This window comes from Peromyscus eremicus, chromosome 14 (genome assembly GCF_949786415.1).
Source record: "Peromyscus eremicus chromosome 14, PerEre_H2_v1, whole genome shotgun sequence".
Taxonomy (NCBI): Eukaryota; Metazoa; Chordata; class Mammalia; order Rodentia; family Cricetidae; genus Peromyscus; species Peromyscus eremicus.
In genome coordinates, this window is record NC_081430.1 from 59,208,969 (window position 1) to 59,231,430 (window position 22,462).

Here is a 22,462-nt window from a genome sequence, read left to right on the forward strand (position 1 = left end):
TCCTGGAGGTAAGTCCAAATGGTAGTAACCTATAATTTTTATTTAATACTAGGAACACAGAAGTTGCTAAAGAAGCATTAAGGTAACATATTGTGGGGCTAGACACTGCTGTAGAGCTGTTGCCAAAAGTTAAAGGCCAGCCTCGACCCTGTTGCAAGCAAGCAGTATCAGTAGAGGCAGAGCTTTGTGAGCTCACCTGACTTATGCTGCATTTACCTTTTGGAACAGATACCACTGACATTAACTTAGCAAACTGTCTCAGCTTTGTTGGATTTCGAGGCTAATGGTTAGAAATGTGTACAGACTGGCGCAGAGCAGGTTCTTTGATGGGTGTCAAGGCTCCACATGTTAACTTAGTCATCACAAGCACCAAAGCACTGGTAGATACACCAAAACGACTGTCTTAAAGTGGCTGTGATAGCTGACTTTACCAGAGGCAGTTTAATCTATGTAGTGAGAGATACTGTCTCAAACAAAAAAGAGTAGCTGTAATTTTTTTTTTATTTTAATTTTTAAATTACAAAGTATTTATTGTGTGTGTGGGTATGTGTGGTGTGTGTTCCATGTATGTGGGGATTAATTACAGCAGAGGCCAGAAGAGGGAACCAGATCCCTACGGTCCCCAAGTTGGAGTTATAGTTGTTAGCCAACTGGGTGCTGAGAATCAAACTCAGTTCCTCTGGAAGAGTAGCTGATACTGTTACCTACTGAGCTGTCTCTTCAGCCTATACTATTTCCTTTTACACTAAATAAGTTTCTAAATCCTGGGAGATACAAGTAGAAGCAGAAAATGTGTATAGTCTCACCATGTGGAAATAGGTTAATATTTGCATATATTCATTTGGTCTTTTCTCTGGGAGATTTAGATCTAGGGTTGTATTCTGTGATGCTGTCTTTTATTTCCACTTGAGCATGATAGGTTTTGAAGGAGACGTGTCAGCTCTGGTAAGTATAGTCTTGCTGTGCTCAGGCTGCTCACTGGTGTCCTCTGTTTTTCAGTGGACGAGTACATCGCTATCGCCAAAGAGAAGCATGGGTACAACATGGAGCAGGTAAAAGCATGTTTGCCACTGACCCCTTCATGTTTTCTTCCATGTGTTAGTGTCTTACTGAGTGGGCATACGGTAGAAGTTGCCAGCTAACCCATTTTTTCATTGGAATGTATGATTGGTTTCTCATCCTGGTTGTATAATGTCTTATATCTGATTGTATAATGATGTATGATCCTATGCTCGGACTTGTTGCTTACAGTATCCAATAGAGACTGACTGGGTAATTTGAGGCAGTCAGCCAGAGTTCTCAGTTGAGCTGAACTCCCAGCTTTTCTTTCCCACTGCAGGCACTTTTCTGTGGTGGGATAAATGATAGTGACCTCTGGAAATGGTTTGCCTTCCAGCTGTTCTCAGCCATAGTGGTTTTGTCCTGGGCTATTTGCTGTTCCCTCCCTGTCTTAGAGTTAGGGGCATCTCCAGCCCATTTCCAGACTAGAGTCCTAAGACACCTTCAGGTGAACATACTTGAGTCTAACATGGGTGGGGGGACCACACACAGACTGGCTTCTAGAGCTAGTTTCTCAGTGAGCACCAACACCATATAACAAGTTAGCAACAGTGTGTACGTTACAGCAGAGTTGGAAGCACCTGTGGTATAGCTGGGGCACATTTGGTCCAAAGACTTAAAGCTTCAATATTTTGCACCCACAGAAAGGTGATGATAGCTGTCCACACCTGTAGCTCGGCTTTAAGCATCTGCACATGTCTTCCGGCAGCAGCTTGCATGTAGCTTGTAGGAACTAGGGCCCACAAAAACATCCCCTGTGTTCCGTGTTGAAGATCTGTGATGAACACTTGTTCTCTGACATGGGGCTGGTTACTGTTGTGATCACATAGGTCAGGCCGAGGCCAGCGGCCGTGGTCTGGACCTCCTCTGCCCTTATGCTCCTCTCCCAGCTGAAGTGCTTTGAGGAAGGAAAGGGCCGGTGCCCTCACCGTCTTGCTCTCTTCACTGTTCTTTTCTGAGAGGCAGACATTAAAGATTAAGACAGTGAAAGGAACAATGTGAAGAAAAAGTTAGAAAGAAAGATGCTATACATGTCCAGGGAAAGAGATAGACTCAGAAAAGATGTAAGAAATCACACCTTAGGTTGATCCTTGGCACACACACAGATCACAACTATAAAAAATGACACAAACAGGACCACAGAGGAAGTGAGCATCTGCTCACCATTGCTAATGCATGATTAAATCCAGATGTCCAGTTTCTGACAGAAACCACAAAGCATACATCAAAGTAGGAAAGTATGGCCACTGGATGCAAAGCCTCCTGTGGGTTTTCCTGGGGAAGCATGAACTTCACCCCAGTTAAAGCAGCAGTGGCAGAGCAAAGCCACAGTTCCCACCCAGCCTAGTGTAGTGAGCCAGTGAGCTTGCTGGGGTTCCATTCAGGAGCATGGACTTGCTAGTTTCGGTTCTGTTGCTGTGATAATATACCTTGACAGAAACCAACTGAGGAGGGAAAGATTTTATTTTAGCTCAAAATTCTAGGTAACAGTCCATCATGTAGAGAAGTCAAGGTAGGAACTTTAAACAGCTAGTCACATCTTATTTACAGTAAGGATCAGACAGAAATGAACATGTGTATGCTCATCTCCTTGCTTGCCTGCTGGTTTATGCTCAGCTGGATTCCTCCACCCAGGACCCCTGCTTAGGGAATGGCACTGCCCACAGTATGCTTGGTTTTCCCACATCAGGTAACTAAATTAAGACAATCCCTCACAGACAAGCCACAGGCCAACCCAGTATAGAAAACTCTCTCATTGAGATTCTCTTCTCAGGTGAGTCTGGATTGTGTCAAGTTGACATTTAAAACTAACCATCATAACAGGTGATTCAAAGGCAGTTGCATCACTGAAAAGCCCACCTCAGCATGAGTGACAACTCATGAAAGCTGCATTGCTGGAGCTCCCTGCATACTAACTACCCAGGCAGCTTGACAGGTCACAGTCTTCTCTCCCTAGTAATCCTTATTGTGTACATAACCTGGAATAAGGAACTGAGATGCTTGTGAACCTTGTAACTTTTAGGAACTTCCTGAAACTTCTAAGTTTTATTTACTTCTTGAATCTCAAGGAGGCTTCCTCTAGGATAGAACTTTCAATTTTGAGAAATTGATACACAAGAAAATTAAACCTACAGAAACTGTTCCTCAAAAAGACCTGATGTCAAATCTGTTTTGCACACACACACACACACACACACACACACACAGAGAGAGAGAGAGAGAGAGAGAGAGAGAGAGAGAGAGAGAGAGCGAGCGTGAGCTGGTGCTAGGGACAATCCTAGAACCTTGAACATGCTAGGCAAATGCTCCATTACTGAACTGCATCCCCACTACTTACCTATCTTTAAAATGTTCAAAAAGGCCGTTTTGAATAGGCAGATTAATGAATTTGAACATAGGGCAATTTGTTTTATTGTTTGTGGTACTGGAGGGTGAAGGATCAGGACATCCTGCATGCTAAAGAAGTATTCCAAGAAAACTTAAATTTACTGAGTTTGAAGGACATCCTCAAGGAGAACAATGTAAGTATTTGGAAACTTCAGGAGAAGATGGAGAGAAGGAATGGAGAGAGATTTTTGAAGTGTGTGTGTGGGGTGTGTGTAGTTAGAACCTCCTGGAATTGATAAGTCATCTAAAGACAACTCAACATACTTGAAGATAAACTAACCCACACATAGATTCAGTATGAAACACTCAAAAGCCAAAGATGCAAGGAAAAAGCCATTGGTGACAAATAAGGATCACACCAGTAAGGTTATCAGATTTGTCATCAGGAATTTTGGAGTCCCAAAGACAGTGATTTGATGTATTTGAAGTGGTAAGAGAAAAACAAAAACTTTCAACCAGGAATGATCTGTTTAAGTTGGATAGGTATTCCACTCAGTGGAGGGAGCTCAGGCCTAGCATACAGAGGATCCTGGGTTCACTCAGGCAGGGGTACAGAAAAAAAGAAAAGAGGATAAAGAATTCTATACCTGACAGAACTTGTCCTTCGGAAACAAAGTGTTGGTGAGATGGCTCAGTGGAGTAAGGGTACTTGTCACCAGGTCTGATGTCCAGAGTCCATGTCTAGATCCATATGCTGGGAGGAAAAACCCATTCCTGCCAGTTGTCCTCTGTCATCCACATGCTTTCTTTGACATGCGTGTACATATGTACACATATGTAAAGCCAGTATCAATGTTAATACCTTAGTGTTTATAACTGCAGTTTTCCATGTAGCCTAAGTGATTCATTGAAAACAAAGTTAGCTTCCCTTTTTTTGACATATGATATAGAAAGATAGAATTCTGTGATTTCTACAATGGAAAGGGATGAGATGGCTGTAAAAGAAGCTCAATTTTTGTATTTTGTTGAAACTATTCATATATAAATTCAAATTCAAATCTCACAACTTTAAAATGTTTAATGTGATCCCTGTGGTAACCAAAAGAAATAATAGAAACCTGTGGTCCCAGCACTTGGGAGACTAAGTCAGAAGGATTGAGAGTTTGAAGCAAGCACAGACTTCGTAGGGAGACTATCTTGAAGGACAAAAACACTAGTTTTCCACTTTTTTGAGGCACTCACTCAAAAAAGTAGTCAGAATCCTAGGCAGTTGGTTGCTGGGTCTTGGAACAGAGGAGTTGGAGGGAAGAGAGCTGCTATTGATCAGGCCATGTTTATTTCATAAGATGATGAGTCTTATACAGCATTGTGCATGTGCTCAGTACCATTGAGCTGTCTGCTAGAAGCTTAGAATGATAGACTAGATGTTGCATGCATCTTATCACAGAAACTGGATGGGGCTGATGCTTGTGACTTCACAGTGTGTATGAAGCACGCGTTGTCTCACCTATCTGCTATAAACATGCTGATCTCACTTCCATTTTAATGTTTCATTTATTTGTTTGTTCTAAAATTTCGCCAATAACATTTTTCTAGGCTCTTGGGATGCTCTTTTGGCATAAGCATAATATTGAAAAATCATTGGCCGATTTGCCCAACTTCACCCCCTTTCCAGATGAGTGGACTGTAGAAGATAAAGTCTTATTTGAACAAGCCTTTAGTTTTCATGGAAAAACTTTTCACAGAATCCAGCAAATGGTAAGCAGGTTTTTTTGTTCTGCTTTGTTTTTACTTTTTATATCTTTCAGTATATGTGAGAGAAAGTTATCATCAACTCGAGACATCTCATTTGTCTGTTTGTTTATTTGTCTTGTGTGTGGATGTTTTTGCTTGCGTGTATGTTGACTTACCCATTTGTGTGTCTGGTGCTCACCGAGATCAGAAGAGGGCCTCAGATCCCTGGAACAGGAATTACAAACACGTGTGAGCTTACATCTGGGATCTGGGAGTTGAACCCAGGGCCTTTTGGAAGAGCAGCCAGTTCTTAACCACTGAGCTACCTCTCCAGCCCCCAAGTATCCCCTTTTGAATAAAGTTCCTTCTAAACTGCTTTTAGAAAAACTAAAGCTCTGTGGCTCAGCGGTTCCAGTACAGAGTGAAGCGTTCTCTCCTCGGAGCTTATATATAGTCTGCACCTACATGCAGGTTACGCCAACAGAAAGGATCTTTGATGATTGCTTTTGAAGACATATCTCAAATCCTTGTCTGTCTGTGGAAGGTTTGCTTATGTTTTACTCTTTAGAAAACTACTGATAGACTCCAGGTTCAAGTTTACTCGTGCTTGCACAAAATGTTAAAATGATTTTGTAAAAGTTCAACCTGGAGCTGGAAAAGATGGCTCAGTGGTTAGGAGAGTTTCCAGAACCCACTTCAGCCAGGCGTTCTGTGCACATATGTAACTATAGCCCCAGTGGAGAGGGCACAGATTTGCTGGGGCTTGCTAGCTTAAAGTGGCTGGGCATGGTAGTGCACCCCTTTAGTCTGTGTTTGAAGGCAGAGGCAGATGGAGCTCTCTGAATTTAAGGCCAGCCTGATCTACACAGATACTCGAAAAATCAAAAAAGAAAGAAAGAAAATGCAAAACAAGCTAATTGTTTTTGTAGTTCTGACTCTGTTATGGATTTTTCATTTTTCATGCTGGATAGATGCATAAAATATTTGATATTGAAACCATAAAATCCGATGTGAAGCTCCACAACTTCAGTTCTGAATGGCTGCTCTGACTTCATAGAAATTCATTGAGTTGTATGGTCTTTGAGTCTGGTTCATTGCAGTGTGGGATGTTTTTCAGTTGCAACTTTTTTATAATAAAGTATAGGACAAATTTTAAAAAAGGAAAATGCATTTTGTGAGAACTTTTTTCCCTTTCCATACATTTTATTTTATGGGTTTTTTGTTTTTGTTTTTCCAAGACAAGGTTTCTCTGTAGCTCTGACTGTCCTGGAACTCCCTATGTAGACTGGCCTCGAACTCAGAGATCCATCTGCCTCTGCCTCCTGAGTGCTGGGATTAAAGCTGTGCACCACCACCGCCTGGCTTCCATACATTTTAAAGTATAGGAGAATGATCCTTATGAAATATGGCTTAAGCACATTTGATTAGTAAACACTAGCTTCACATCTGCATCAACTTGTTTTTTTTGCATTTAGCTTCCTGATAAATCCATAGCAAGCCTGGTGAAGTTTTACTACTCTTGGAAGAAAACAAGAACTAAAACCAGCGTGATGGATCGTCATGCTCGGAAACAGAAACGGGAGAGAGAAGAGAGGTGAGTGTGCTGCTAGGGCTGTCCTCTGAGCACCGGATCCTCAGAGCTGTGCTGCAGAGAGGAGAGCTGGAATGGCAGGCTCCCACCTCCGTAAAGCCTCCGTAGATCTCTAGTCCGCCCGCAGTCAGTGACCTTTAACGGGTTCCTTCCATCCCCTTCAAGGTGACACCTCCTGTGAAAAGGGACTTGGTTGTTGTCTCAAGGGTCAGAATTTATTGAGGATGATAACAGAAAAGTCAGTTGACATGTGTTTGTGTTTAGCTTTCTTTTCAAAGAAGAAAAACAGTGTAGGTTTTCATATCAGTTACTTCGTTGCTATAACAGAAGCAGCTCAAGGAAGAAGAGGACAGTCAGGGTGCCTCCAGGCAGCTCACCACATCGCTTCTGAGTCGGAAAGCAGAGTGAGAGGAGGCTTGTTAGTTAGCCACGGATGGTGTCACCATAGTTACAGTGTGGAGTTTCACCTCAGCTAACCTGATCTAGACTGTCTCTCATAAGCATGCCTAGGAGCTTGTCTCCTGGGTATTCTAGACCCTGTCAAGTTGACAGTGACCAGCGCTTCCTTCCCTTGACTATCTATGTCTGGTGTGAGTATCGGAGAATCAATTCATTGTCTTTTAGAGGGGTGTTGGTTCGTTGTTGCTATTAGTTTTGATTGAGATACCACCCCCGCCCCCAACTTGCAGGGCTAGGAGGCTAAACCTAGCACTTTACACATTGCTAGGACTCTACCACTGAGCCTACCTCCCAGCCTGGATATTCATTTTAAGGATGACTCATTAAGCTCTAGTAAGGAAGGATGTGTGTTACCTCTTGCTTCCTCAGTTTACATGCAGCAGAGAGCAGTGGAAATGGGTGGTGGCTTGAGAGGAGTGCGACATGGAGGTGGGCTCCCCTGGGAAGGATTCCTGAGACACAGTGTGAGGCTGGCACTGAAGACATTGTGTTTCACCCCCATTGCTGCTCCCTTGGTTTTAGCTGGGCGAATTAGGATAGCTGCTTGACTTCTGAGAGACTCAATTATCTCATTTTTAAAGATGGAGGTCCTTACCACCTCAGGCAAAAGCATTTGAAGTGCCATGCCAATGTATTTATAAAACGTAATTTGAAAGTATCAGTTACACAAGCCACTAAAGCCTCGGGCTTTTGTGGCCATGAGTAGAAAGGTTGAGTGTGGGTTTTTCCTTGTGCCCAGTCTGTTTACATGCAGTGGAGGTTCGTGTCTGCATAGTTTGTCAGTTTGTCAGGAGAGCTTTTCTGGCCCTCCAGTAAATAACTATGAGGAAAAGTAGATGCTTTCTACATTTGATAATTTAGCTGAGAGTTGAAAGCAAACACTTGAGAAATACAGAGGAACAATATTTTAGAGTTGGTTTGGGCAGTTAGAAACAAACCTTATTAGTTCTTAGACTAAAACAGTGCTTCTCAATCTGTGGGTCGCAAGGGCAAATGACCCTTTGACAGGGGTCACCTAAGACCATCCTGCATATTAGATATTTACATAATAATTGATAACAGTATCAAAATCACACTTAAGAAGTAGCAAGGAACCATATTAAAGGGTCACGGCATTAGGAAGGTTGAGCGCCACTGCCCTTAAAGAACTATAAAGGTGGAATTATACGAATTATAAAAAATGTTTGTCCTAGCAGTCTGTAGATGTATAGAACAATTTTAGAATAAATTTTGTTTGGTTTGCTTTGATTTCTCTGTGTAGCACTGGCTGTCATGGAACTCCCTCTGTAGACCAGGCTGGCCTGGGACTCACTCTGTAGACCAGGCTGGCCTCGAACTTAAGAGGTCTGCCTGCCTCTGTCTCCCGAGTGATGAGATCAAAGACATGTACCACCTCACCTGGCTGTTTTGTTATGCTTTTATGTGAAATAGAGTTAATGCAGAGTAACTTTTAAGTAACTTGTTCTTATCTTCCAGTGAGGATGAACTGGAAGAAACAAATGGAAGTAACCCCATTGACATTGAGATTGATCCAAACAAGGACAGCAAAAAGGAGGTATTTTTCTCCCTAATGTCTGTAGGCAGTAAATGTCATTACTAGTTCTGCCAGTAGCTCCTGCCTCTTGGACAGTAGTGTATTAAGTGCTGAGTCCAAAGGTGCAGATGGAACGTTGTAGACAGCACCTGCTTTGCTTCATAGAATTTAGAGTATGTTCGTCTGTAGTCACGTGGAAAGAAGCCCTTAGGGAAAGGCCACGTTCGCTTGTCTTCTGTAAGAGAGTGGCGGCAGGGCTGCTCACTCCTCAGTGTTTCTGACCGCCACTGTCCAGGATCTGCTTGGACAGTGCTGTGCAGGGACTTGAGTGACCCAAGAAGTTGCCAGCATTTGGGCAGGAGCTGATTACTCAGAAACAGGGCAGGTTTCTCAGCTCTCTGCCTGTAATGGTGGGAATGGAAAAACAAGGGGGCTGGAGAGATGGCTCAGTGGTTAAGAGCATTGACTGCTCTTTCAGAGGACCCGGGTTCAATTTCCAGCACCCACATGGCAGCTCACAACTGTCTGTAACTCCAGTTCCAGGGGAACTGACACCCATGGCAAACATCAGTGCACATAAAATTGGAAAAGCAAAAGGCTCTGGGCTGCCTAAATTGTAGAATTATAGCAGTGTTACATACTTTTTCAAATAACAAAATAGCAATGGAGTTGGGCAGAAAGAAGGGAGTTACAGTAACTACGGCATCATTACCCATAATCACGGCTACATCTTAGTAGGTTTGGAGACAGACAACTTTCTCTGTAAAATATAATGCCCATTTGTATACATAATTTAGAATTTTTAGTTAAAAAATAGTAAAGTGATACCTTAGTGAAATTTTTACAATTTTTGGAGTTTATTTTAAATATATTTCTGTACATAACCATTTGCTACTCCATCATATGAACCTCTCAGAATTAACTAATCTTAAACAGCTTTCTAGCTTACTGAAGTCCTTACTATTGTGAACAATACTGAATTAACGGGTCACATATCTAAATATTTGTACACATTTTTTTCCATTAAAATAACTCCTGAAAGTTGAATTGTTGCCTCAAGGTATTCCTGTGTGCATATTACAGCTTCTTTAGGTAGATTCACCGAGGTGGAGTTAGTCCTCCTTTCTGGATGATGTTCTTCTCACTGTCAAAAAAGTATCTGAATAACACAGTCTTTGGGTTAATGGAGTAAGATTGTTTGGAGAGTGACATGTACTTGGGGGTTTGTTTTATTTTGGTGTATTGTGATTTATTATGTTTTTCAATAATGCATTTTAAATGAACAAGCTTGACTTTGTAATTTTTTGTAATTCTTTTTTACATGGCACAAGTTCTGACTGAAAAAGAAAATAGATTGTCTTAGTTTATGTGTACAATGTTATTAAAACACACATGACCAATAGATAGTCTTTATGAAATAGCATTAATGCTACATAGAATATATTTATTGGCTACTGATACTATTTGTTACCAATAATTTATTTGTTACTAATTAGGGAATTTCTGTTATCATTGTTTTATTATCTTTTTTACTTATTATGTACACAATGTTCTGCCTACATGCCAGAAGAGGGCACCAGATCTCATTACAGATGGTTGTGAGCCACCATGTGGTGGGTGGCTGGGAATTGAACTCAGGACCTCTGGAAGAGCAGCCGGTCTCTCTTAACCTCTGAGCCATTTCTCCAGTTCCTTTCATTATCTTTTTATTTTAGTCTTAAAATATAAAGCAAAAGGTCTTTTGAAATGTTCAGCTTTATCCTTGACTGTTACTTTTTTTCTCTTTTCTTTTTTCCTTTTTTTGAGACAAGATCTGCCATAATTCAGGTTGGGCCCAGTTTTTTTTTTGTTGTTTTGTTTTTTTATTTTTGTTCTGGTTTTGGAGACAGGGTTTCTCTGTGTAGCTTTAGAGCCTGTTCTGGAACTCACTCTGTAGCCCAGGCTGGCTCTGCCTCCCAAGTGCTGGGATTAAAGGCATGCGCCACTGCCGCCCGGCTGAAGTTTATATTTCTTAATGGAAAGATTTACAGACTTCCCCCCTTCCCCATCGCCCCACACCCACCGGAGGGGTTCTGTGTCATGCAGTCTGCCTTGCTGGAGATCAAACGACTTACTTGTCCGCATGTCATGTAGACAGCTGCACAGTCAGAAAGCTCATGGAGAACTCAGTTCTCTTGTTTCCTCCCCTTGTGTCACTTCCTGTCAGAGGCCTGAAGAAGTAGAGTAGAAGAGAGTGTTCTGTGAAGTGTCTGCAGGCAGGTGCTATCTTTAAGCTTCCCGTAGGGTGCTCGGATAAGAATGGTGATTGTTTTAGATTGTCTGGGGCCATGGTAAAGACACATGCTTACTGCTATCCATTTGACATTTTTGTTTTTTAATTTCATTTACCAAATATGTATATCATGCAGGTGCCCCCTACTGAGACAGTTCCTCAGGTCAAAAAAGAAAAGCATAGTACACAAGCTAAAAACAGAGCAAAAAGGAAACCTCCAAAAGGAATGTTTCTTTCCCAAGAAGATGTGGAGGCTGTGTCTGCTAATGCTACTGCTGCAACCACGGTGCTGAGACAGCTGGACATGGAGCTGGTCTCCATCAAACGACAGGTACCTGCCGGCCCAGTGTGTGCGAAGTCAGCTTGTACACCATGTGTCCTCACTGTTTACCAGGGTCTTCCAGTGTTAGAGGTGATGTCAGAGAACATTTTCTTTCTCTTTTTAAAGTATGTGTTTATTAATACCGAGAGGTGATGAGTATACTGTGATATGTTGTGAAGGTCTGGAGACAGCTCTGTGGAGGAGCTGATTCTTTACTTCTGCCTTTTCATGGGGTCTAGGGACTGATCTCAGGCTGCCAGGCTCACACCGTGCTTTTACCTGCTGAGCCCTCCTGCCATCACCAAGAGCATTTTATTTCTAAGGAATTGGGCAGAAGATCTTGGGTATTGGTCTTCCTCTCTAAAAATTTCTTTTAAATTGAGCTTTTTTATAGAGAGAAATGCATACGGGTGTTTATGTAAATTAATTGTGTGTGTGTGTGTGTGTGTGTGTGTGTGTGTGTGTGTATACACACCAATGATTTTTTACAACATCAACCCATTCAGGTAACCTCTGGACCAGGAAGTGGAATTGCCTTTAGTACCCCTTTACCACTATTCCTTTCAAGCCTCTGAAGCTCCATTTATGCCCCTCATTCCTGACGCACCTCCCAGGAGAGGGCCACTATTCTGATTTGTTTTTGTTTTGTTGTCGTTGTTTTGGTGTTTTGTTTGTTTTGAGACAGGGTTTCTCTGTGTAGCCCTGGCTGTGCTGCCTGGATTTCACTTTGTAGAACAGTCTGGCCTCGAACTCAGAGATCCGCCTGCCTCTGCTGCCTGAGTGCTGGGATTAAAGGTGTGTACCACCACCCTCTGCATGGGTCTTGTGTGCCAGTTACCTTGGTTTGATTTTTTTTCTTTTCTGGAGCTGAGGACCGAACCCACGGAAGCAGTGCTAGGCAAGGGCTCACCACTGAGCTAAACTGGCTGAGGCTTGTGGTGTGGTCAGTGGTAGAGCACTTGTTCAGCATGTGGGAAGCCTCGGGTGTGGTTTCCACCACCATCAAAAGAACCCTCACAGATTGTTTCAGTCTACTTTTTATATTATCAAAAAATAAACATAGATAATGTTTATTTTTATGGCTTTCTCTCAGTGTGTGAGATGTGCCCATGTTTTATGAAGCAGTTACTTTTGATCTGTTCTTTTTCTTTGCTATGTAAATAGCCTACTAGCAATACATTGTCCTATGGTAGACATTTGAGTTGTTTCCATTTGGGGCCAATACATGAACTATTACCATGAATGTTATGTATCTGGTGCATTATGCATATGTGTCTGTAGAGCACATCTCTGTTGGATTCCCTAAGAGTAGAACTGACCGATTGTCATATGTTCAGGGTTTTCCAGAGTAGTCTTATCAGTGTATATGTATTTTGGTTGTACCGTGCCAGCATTTCCCACCTACAGTACACTTTGGACTAACCTGTGTGTTACAGGTGCAGCCTCCTCTAACCCTACTCACTACTACCACCTTCAGCCTACTAGTTGTGACAACAGAAATATCCCCAGGCATTGTTGAATCTCTTCATATGGAGTGACACAGTTGTCTCCATTGATAATGGTGGTTCTACATTGTTGACAGCAGTTGTCTACATTGTGGCCTTTCTCTAACACATTGTGAGGAGGTCTCCTTGGGCTTTGTTGACGTTGCTCGCCTTGCTACTTATTGGTTGGCCCTTGGGCTGTCCACTGCTTGTAGTATGTCTGCCCAGTCTTTGTCCTTGGTTTTCTACTGGACTGTGTTCTTTTGGATGCGTGTGTTTATTTGATACAGGGTTTTCCCACAAAGCTTAGGCTGGCCTCAAACTCACTGTATTCCTGCCTCTCTATCTCTGTATTTCCTTATTGAATGTTCTTTTTTCAGGTTGTAAATTGTTTCCTACCTGTCATTAGATAATTTACCAGGTACTCTGTGCCCTGTGCTCCCACTCTCTTAATGGCATTTTCTGAAATTCATTCAAGTAATACAGTTTTTCAGTCCTTCCTCTCAGGTTGGTAGGTTTTTTTGTTTGTTTGTTTGTTTTTTGGTTTTTCGAGACAGGGTTTCTCTGTGTAGCTTTGTGCCTTTCCTGGAACTCACTTGGTAGCCCAGGCTGGCCTCGAACTCACAGAGATCCGCCTGGCTCTGCCTCCCGAGTGCTGGGATTAAAGGCGGGCGCCACCACCGCCCGGCAGGTTGGTAGGTTTTAAGTCCTGGTAAGAACCTTCCCCAAGGGCTGAAGAGATGACTAAGGGTTAAGAGCACTTGTTCTTGGATAGGACTTGAGTTTGATTCCCAGTACCCACATGGTAGCTAATAACCATCTGTAACTCCAGGTCCTGGGAAAGGAACCTAGTGAATCCAGGGAGTCTTCTGACTACACAGACACCAGGCATGAACAGGGGCACAGACATACATGCAGGCCAAACACCTGTACACAAAATAAAACTAAATAAATCCTTTTTAAAAGAACCCTTTCCTGGGTGAGGAAGATATGTTGAGTATCATCTTAGCATCATTGTTTCAGTGTTTGTATTTTGATCTTCAGTCTACTTAGAAATGTTTTCCTGGGTGTGGTGTTACACGTAAGTGTTTAAGTATGGGCATCTATTTCACCAAGTACTTTTTACTGAAAAGGCTGTCATTTCTTCCTTGTGTTTAGAAACTGACTGGTTTGATTTTATGTTCTTTGTTCTATTGTTCTGTAGTTCATCCTTCACAAATGCAGAGTGCCCTGATGTCATGTGCTTTATAAATTTGTATGGGTAGCAGTAAAGTCTCCTAGGTCTTAATTGTCCTTGGCCCGTTGTATTTCCATATCAAATTACTATCACTTTGCAATTTTCAGGAAAAAAAGTTCTTCTAGAATTTTGATGAAGATTTTGTTAATAGCTATCAAATTAATGTCTTTATTGGGTTTTCTGATGAGTAGAGAGGATATGTCCCTCCACCTATGCAGATCTCTAATTTTTTATGTTGTGTCATTTTTGATGTGCAAGGCTTAGAATTATTCCAAGATATTTTGTACATTTTGGGATGTTCTTATAATAGAAGTTTTTTTGGTGGGAGTGGGTCAGTGATGGGAGTCGTACCTGAGACCACACACATAGGCAAGTACCCTACCACTAGCCACATAGCCAGTTCATGGATATTATTTTTGAATTATTGGTTATGGTTATTTGTGTCTGCTATGTAGAAAGGGCTCATTACCTTAATCTGATTGCATAGTGGCATTGAAGTGGAAAAGTCAGCCTCACAGTCTAGAATGGCCTTTCATTAGGGTTTCCTCTCCTCCCCCTTCCCTTCTCTTCCTCTCTTCCCCTTTCTCCTCCCACCTCTTGACTAGTTAAAGCTGAGTAACTGGAAACCAGCCGTCAAAGGTGGTCAGACCTTCTGGTGGTCTCCAGAAGGGTGGAATTGATGGCTGTGTCTTTGCTGTGGTTCAAGGAGGCACAGGCTAGGGGGCCAAGCATCCTTCCAGAGTCAGGACAGCTCTGTAGGCTGCTGCCAGCACAGCCGTGCTCGGATCATAGGAGAATCACTTAATCTTCCTAGAGACCTCTTTTCAAATGAGGAGATTAATCCTTGAGGCTGATCCTTGCAGATCTGCTGGGGTTGCTGTGCCAGGGCATTGTCAGTGCTGCTTGGAGTGGGAGGGCTGCTGAGTGCGGAGCCAGCGGTGAGGGAAGGAGAGGCTCTCCTCTCTTCTAATTGTGCAATGAAACAAACGGTCAAGGACAAGAGTGTTTATAATTTGAGATAATTAATTACTCAGGTTGTCAATGTTGCAGAGGGGGAGCTTAGAGCCTAACACGGTAGTGAGGAGGTAGGAACATAGTTGCACTTCTAGAGTTAAAATGATAGTCAGTCACAGAGATGGTTACTTTGGAACCATATGTTTGCTTATATATCAAGGAAACACCTCAGAGAGATAGAAAACCTGACTAACACCAGTTCAAGGAGTCCCACTGTCAGGTTGTCATAGTTGCTCTTTCTTGTAAGTTCTTCTGTCCGGGGTCTTAGGGATCCAGTTTCTTTTAGTCTCTCTCCTAGAGTCTCAGCTTTTTGCTGTTTCCTCCTGTGAAAGCTGCAGAAGCCATTTTGTAATGCTCAAATCTATATTCCGGACAGTAAGAAAAGGAGATGGAGGCAGGGGAAACAAAGGCCTTCTACCAGAAGCCCCAGACTGCTGCTTGCCAGCACCCTGCGCTCTGCTCCTGGTTTTCAGGAACAGGGCAACTTTGAAGACAGTGAGAACTGGGTGGGAAGTCTGCTTCCTCAGTGGATAAGCTTGTGGCAAGAGATCTCCAATTGGAGAATGAATGGTCTCACAGGAGAGAGGGATCTCCATGAACAAGATAAAGTGGAAACCAATGGTGCATTTACCTGGGAGGTCCAAGTAGAGTACTAGGCCAGCCGCATGGGTTGTATTGTTTGTTTTTCTTTCCATGCCACACACAGCCATATCTTGATTCTTACTTAGTTGCCTTTTCAGTTGGCAAAATGTTGACAACTAACTTGTTCTTATTCTGACTCTACATTCTAGATTCCCCCTCTCTACCCATCTCTGCTGGGTTTTCTGAAGACAAGGGTTACTCTGTATCTCAGGCTGGCCTCCAGCTTTCACTCCTAGTCCCACACTTGTGACTCTAAGGCAAGATTGCCACAGGTTTGGGACCAGCCTGGGCTACAGAGTAAGACCCTGTCTCAAAAAACAACCCACCCCATAAGCACTTGACAGAAATGGAATTTTGAAAGATTATATAGGAGCCAGAGGTGGTGGTGCATGCCTTTATTTCCCAGCACTCAGGAGGCAGAGGTAGGTGGATCTCTGTGACTTTGAGGTCACCCTTGTCTACTGAATGAGTTCCAGGCCTGCCAAGGCTACATAGTGAAACTCTGTCTTGAGAAAATAAGACAAAAAAGAAAAAGAAAAAAATTACATAGGTATAAAAAGGATGTTTAAGAAGCCGGATGAGGGCTAGTGAGGTGGCTCAGGTTCAGGTGCTTGCCCCCTAAGCCCGCCCGCCTGTCTGAGTTCCCAGAGCCCACGTGCCAGAAGGAGAGAAGCAGCTGCACAGAGTGTCTCCTGACCGCCACATGCAAGCACGCACACACGTCATACTCACATACCAGACAGGATAGGAAGCAGAGCCCAATGACACAGACCTACTGTAATTACCACTATTCAGGAGGCTGAGACAGGAGGATAACATGTTCAAGGTCAGTCCAAGATACACTGCAAGTTCCAAGTTAGCCTAGGCAACTCAACAAGACTCTTGTCTTAAAAGTAAGAGGGCTGCATGCACATGTGTGTCACTATGTATTAGTGGTAGAGTAGGTCTTTGGCTGGTCTCCAGTACAAGGGGAGTAGTTGTGTCTTGTCTTTTCTACTGTAAAGTCTCTTGGAATGTTCCTTTGCTGATAGTGAAGATCTATTACTCCCGAGTATCTTTGATGCTTTATTTATCAAAATCAACCTGTTCTTTTCTTGGCTTTCTTACTGCTTCTGTGGTTTTTTTTTTTTGAAAATGAAAAAATGCTAAAAGTCAGAGTTCCATCATCCCATCATACAGTGTGGAAATGCCCTGTCCTTGGAGTTCCAGGACAAGGGCATACCTGTTGGCAGACTTATTCTGGTATCTGTGGGAAAATCACAATAACGTGGCTTATAGAAAAGCTAGGTATGCTGAGTCAAGCAAAACTATAAGAAGAAAGATGATCTGTGAGAAGACAGAGAGATGCTGTACTTGATCAGTTAGGCTTGTGGGAATATTGCGATTTTCTCCGTCAGAGATGTCTTTTCTGGTCTTTTATTTTTAAAATGAAACTCTTTTTCTCTCTTAGATTCAGAACATTAAACAAACGAATAGTGCTCTTAAAGAAAAGCTTGATGGTGGAATAGAGCCTTACCGACTTCCAGAGGTAGGATTATGTTTATCTCAGAATTAGGGCTGAGTTTATGTGCTTAAAATTCTGATATCTGTGGTACGTGTCTCCAGTATGCCTTGTTTTAGAAAGATAGAGACAGAATTTTAGGAACCTAGCTAGTTGATATCAAAATCCAGACATGAAAAGAAGTTCATTAAGCTGCCATAAAGACACATGTAATAAGTTGACAATCCATTTGGTTTTCTAGGTCATTCAGAAATGCAACGCACGATGGACTACGGAAGAGCAGCTTCTCGCCGTACAAGGTATGAGGGAGCTCCCCTTAGCACGTGGGAACTGTGGTAAATGTGAGGGAAGTGCTGTGTTCCGTCCTGCTATCACTTCACTCATGTGGAAGATTACTGTGTCGTAGCCATGTCTTTCTCCTAGGTGTGTGTACTTTCATGCATGGGTTGTTAGTAAGGATTGAACCCAGGGCTATGCTAGACAGATGCTGTACCACTGTGAAACATCCTCAGCCCATGTTTTTAGTTTGTGAGACAAAGTCTCACCTTTTGCTTTTCTGGCCTTGAACTCTAAATCTTCCATTCCAGCCTCAAACTCCCAAGGGCTAGAATTACAGGCCTATGTAACTAACCCTTTCCCATAAGTTAACCTGAAAGCCACAGTTGTCTAAGGATGTATTATATTTTAGAATTGCTTATTGCACTCTGAATGGGTAAGTTCAAATCTCAAGACAGTATTAGCTTTATTTATTTTTAGTTTTTCAAGACAGGATTTCTCGGTGTAACTAACACTGGCTGTCCTGGATCTTGCTCTGTAGACCAAGCTGGCCTCGAACTCACAGAGATCCACCTGGCTCTGTCTCCCGAGTGCTGGGATTAAAGGTATGCACCACCACCACCTGCCTGAGTATTAGCATTTTAAGATAGGAGATGTTTCTCAAACTAAGGATTCTGAAAAGGCAAAGCAGAATGTCCACAGCCATGAGGGACTTGATGGGAACTTCAGCAACTTGTATGATAATGACATGCTTTAAGAAAGGTTTCTAGCCAGGTGTGGTGGCGCACGCCTTTAATCCCAGCACTTGGGAGGCAGAGTCAGGTGGATCTCTGTGAGTTCGAGGCCAGCCTGGGCTACAGAGCGAGATCCAGGACAGGCACCAAAACTACACAGAGAAACCCTGTCTCGAAATACGAAAAAACAAAAAAAAGAAAAAAAAAAAGATTTCCAGTGGGCAGATTTTAGGAAACTTCTGTGCTTTCGTCTGTAAGCTAAAGGTGACTGCCGTGCTTTTCTACCGCTATAACATGCTAAGTTAGTGTCTGTGGTGAAAAGCCTCTGTAGTATGTTACTGGGATAAAGAGGTAAGCGTCAGTTGGGTTTGTTTGGTTTGGTTTTGTTGTTGTTGTTTGGGTTTTTTCGGTGGGTTCCAAGGATCCAACTCATGTCATCAGCAAGTGCTTTCCCCATTCAGCCATTTCACCAACCTGAGTTGTGGTTTCTAAAAATGGTGAAGAGCACTGGCTGCTCTTCCAGAGGACCAAGGTGCAATTCCCAGGACCCACATGCAGCTTATAACTATTTGGAACTAGTTCTAGAAGATCTGACCTGGCCTCTGCAGGCACAAGGGACACATGTGGTGCACAGACAGAAGTGTGGGGAAATTCTCACATACATAAAAATAAATAAATAAATACATACAAATTTAAAAATGGTTTTTCTCCTATGCTAAAAATTATTTTTTTGCCGGGTGGTGGTGGCGCACGCCTTTAATCCCAGCACTCGGGAGGCAGAGGCAGGCGGATCTCTGTGAGTTCGAGGCCGGCCTGGTCTACCAAGTGAGTTCCAGGAAAGGCGCAAAGCTACACAGAGGAAACCCTGTCTCGGAAAAAAAAAAAAAAAAAAAAAAAAATTATTTTTTTAAGAATACTCTCTTCTGTCTTTAGCCATCAGGAAATATGGGCGAGATTTTCAGGCAATCTCAGATGTGATTGGGAACAAGTCAGTCGTTCAGGTGAAAAACTTTTTTGTAAATTATCGGCGCCGCTTCAACATAGATGAAGTTTTACAAGAATGGGAAGCGGAACATGGTAAAGACGAGACCAATGGGCCCAGTAACCAGAAACCTGTCAAGTCCCCTGACAGCTCCATCAAGATCCCTGAGGAAGAAGATGAGGTAAATCTGGAAGGGGTGGTCTCCCTGCAGGCCATGCTCAGGGCTGCTGAAATACCTTGTAGTTCAGGTACTCAGCAGCTCTGTCCTGTTTGTGCAGTAGTGTGTGTGCTGACTTAGGTAGCTCATCACTGTGGCCTGCAGACATCATAACTCTATCCTGGCTTCCTTCTGCACGTGTAGTGAAAGCTGTCAGAAGTGCTGAGTAGTGTCCTGCACTTAGGCAGGTCTCAAGTGTTCGGCCATTGTCAGGGCCTGACCTTCTGGATGAGTCTGGATGTCCACCAGCTGCCTTCCAGCTTTTGATGCTGTCCAGGGCTGATTAGCTTAAGCTGGTAATGATAGTTCTATGTCCTGTGGCTGCTGGGACTTCTGTGACCATGCCTGACATTGTGATTTTGGAGATGGTGACACCGATTTCATCAGAGCTGTAAGGAAGGAAAGACAAATCTGTCCCCTTCCACTTCCTGTGTTGGGATCGCTTACCTGCTGCCACTACCTACCCCAGGAGTGGGGCATTATCCCTGTATACTTTTTGCCTCTTCTCATGTACATGAGGCCAAGACTAGACATCTGGATTTGTTCACTAGTCCAATAACTTACGAATTGATTTGCCTTTCGGAGGAAATTTACTTTCTCTTCTTCCTTAACCCACTCCTGGGTGATTTGGAGTTGATTGGCTTGTATTGTTTGTTTTGTCTTTGCTCTGGGCTCTGGCCTGGAGACCACACTGATGAATACCTTGAAGGAAAGGAAAGTCACTTCTATGCAGGGCCTCAAGATGCTTCCCTCTGTAAGGAAAGTACTGCAACATGGCAACTTTGAGAACTAGATTCTTGAGTGCTTACTACAAGAAAGTCTGTGTAGCATATGTACAGAATCTACACATTTCCAGTATGAAACATTCCCAGTTTATCCTGGTGTAGGGCCAGTCTAAGGCCCTGGAACATAGAACAGCTAAACAAAATATGAGGTATTTTCACCATTAGCAGTAAGCTTTGCCTAAGTGTTAACTGCTCCTTTAGAGACATAATAACTTCTCTAATGCCCTGGGCTCTTGTAGGAAGCATTGAAAAGTTAGGGGCAGGAAGTACATGTAATTATTACTATGCATATCTGAGCAGCCCTGTTTTCTAGGGCATGCCCCTTAGCTATTTTATCTAACCTTGCCGAGAAAGCATCATTTTTGTACACGCTCTGCAGATAGGGAAGTTCAGAAAGAGAAAAACTCACTGAAGGTGGGCCAGCACTCCCAGCCTTGGGAGCATGGGTGTTTGTCTTGCTGTGTTGCAGTGCAGGTTTGCTGAGTGTACACACGCCTGCTCTCCCTCTTGGAGCACACCAGAGCTAGTGTGTGCTGATTGCTGTTCTTACGCCTTTCTTCCTTTTTCTCCTCCTTCAGGCTGCTTCTGTCCTTGACGTAAGATATGCATCTGCCTCATGAAAACTGCTGGTAGCTTTGGACACTTGGTATGGACGACATGTTATCCAGATATCAGGTATTACAAGACATCACCTAGCCATCTGCATCACATCTCTGTGGACAAGCAGCTATTACCAAAAAAGGCATACACTTGCAGTCCTGTGCTCCATCTGCCTTAATTCTTTGCTCGTTCCTCCATGTTGGCACGACTTCCCAGAGAGCTCCGTTGCATCTCATTCTGCCTAAGGGCTGGGGGACCCACGGCCTGCACACCTCCCTCGAGTCTGGGACCTACCCTCCAGTTGGCTCCCCTGAGCCCCTTCAGTGGCAGCTCTCCCATTCAACAGCTTCAGAACAGGTAGTCTTGAAAGGCCCAGCTCTGTTCCTGCATGGCCTGCAGTTTCTACTTTGTGCATAGTGTAATTCTCAGAAGGCCCTGAGGGCCTTTGAGAAAATTTCTCCCCTTCTTTTCTGGGGCAGCCACCTAAGTAATATCATGCTTCTTTGGAAATCACAGCCCATTGGCAGACCACATTGTAACCTTTATCATACCAAGCTTCCTGATTCAACTCCTGTTTCCCTAAACAGAGGGCAGAATTATGGTTTATAAATCAGGTGGCTCCTCCTCCTCTTTCTCTCTCCCCTAACTCTTTCCCTTTTTTCCCTTTCCAAGAGGTAAAAGCTCATTTGCAGCAACTGTCCTTGGACATTGTAGCTTAATGGGAACGTGGACCTCAATGCTTTCTGCCTCCAACCTTCAGCATTGTTATCCCAGGATGTGGGTGCACCCCATCTCTTCCTGATTCCTCAGCTACCACTATCATCACCCAACTCCGAGAGATTTGGTTCATATCACTGTACCTGGTGCTTGTACATTTGGAATTGGTGCCTTCTCCTTCTGGCAACCATGTTATCAATCGCTTTTCTGTTCAAGTGTCTTATTTAAAGTTTATTGCTTGCCAAAGATGACATCTTTGAGGTGTAGCAGATGGGGAGAGCTTCTGCAGATTTGACTTGAAATGTCAGGGCAGTTTAGTAGAGGACATTAGGGGAGCTAGGGATGGTTTTCTAGATGCTACACACCATTAGCTCTCATCCTCTTGGTGTGCCTGGCCATTGTATGTCACTCCATGTGTCCCTTTGTGTCATTGTGTACTGGTGTGATCACACATACACCATCCCCTCTCTCTCTTAGCAGCAGATAGGACAGAAAAGTGATGGATGTGTTGCTTAGTGAGACCAAGATGAAAGGAAACAATCTGCAGAGTGGTATGCAATGCCATCTGTTTAGACTGGGAACAAGCAAAGATTTCTAATAAATGTTCTGAGACTTCCAGAATCACTTTTGCTCTCTTACCAGACTGTGGGCCTGCAGGGGTTGAGGAGCAGCCGGTCAGACTGCGTTCTAGCATCCATGGCCAGTTGAGACTGCACTAACCATGTGGAAATACCTTTTGTTGTTGTTTGCAGTGTTTGAATATTTTTTCTGCTTTCAATACCAAAAAGAAAAAAAAAAGTAGATGCTTTAAGGTATGAACGGAGTTCTTAAGAATTTAAAATATGCAATTAAAATTCGATGTTTTGACTCCTAAGCACCTTCCTTTTTTTTTTTTTTTTTTTTTTTAAGTTAGCTGATTTTCTCTTTAGAAAGAGGTTCAGCTATAGAAATCTAGATTGGGGGTGGAGTGTACA

The 22,462-nt window shown here is 43.1% G+C and overlaps 1 protein-coding gene across 2 annotated transcripts in view; it reads left to right on the forward strand.

The window, feature by feature from the left end:
* Nucleotides 1-22,109, forward strand: part of Rcor1 (REST corepressor 1) — an 88,431-nt gene extending 66,322 nt beyond the window's left edge. The window contains exons 4-13 of one of the 2 annotated variants that reach the window (XR_009382722.1): nucleotides 1,000-1,052; nucleotides 4,984-5,145; nucleotides 6,597-6,715; nucleotides 8,648-8,726; nucleotides 11,114-11,308; nucleotides 17,127-17,204; nucleotides 17,419-17,476; nucleotides 19,121-19,350; nucleotides 20,750-20,846; nucleotides 21,444-22,109. Coding sequence is in view for 1 of the 2 variants with exons in the window: in XM_059278969.1 (XP_059134952.1) it covers nucleotides 1,000-1,052; nucleotides 4,984-5,145; nucleotides 6,597-6,715; nucleotides 8,648-8,726; nucleotides 11,114-11,308; nucleotides 17,127-17,204; nucleotides 17,419-17,476; nucleotides 19,121-19,350; nucleotides 20,750-20,791 (1,016 nt within the window). In the remaining variant the exon portion in view is untranslated. Of the gene's footprint in view, nucleotides 1-999; nucleotides 1,053-4,983; nucleotides 5,146-6,596; nucleotides 6,716-8,647; nucleotides 8,727-11,113; nucleotides 11,309-17,126; nucleotides 17,205-17,418; nucleotides 17,477-19,120; nucleotides 19,351-20,749 lie in introns of both variants that reach the window. The other variant, XM_059278969.1, reaches the window with a different exon arrangement.
* Nucleotides 22,110-22,462: the final 353 nt, after the last annotated feature.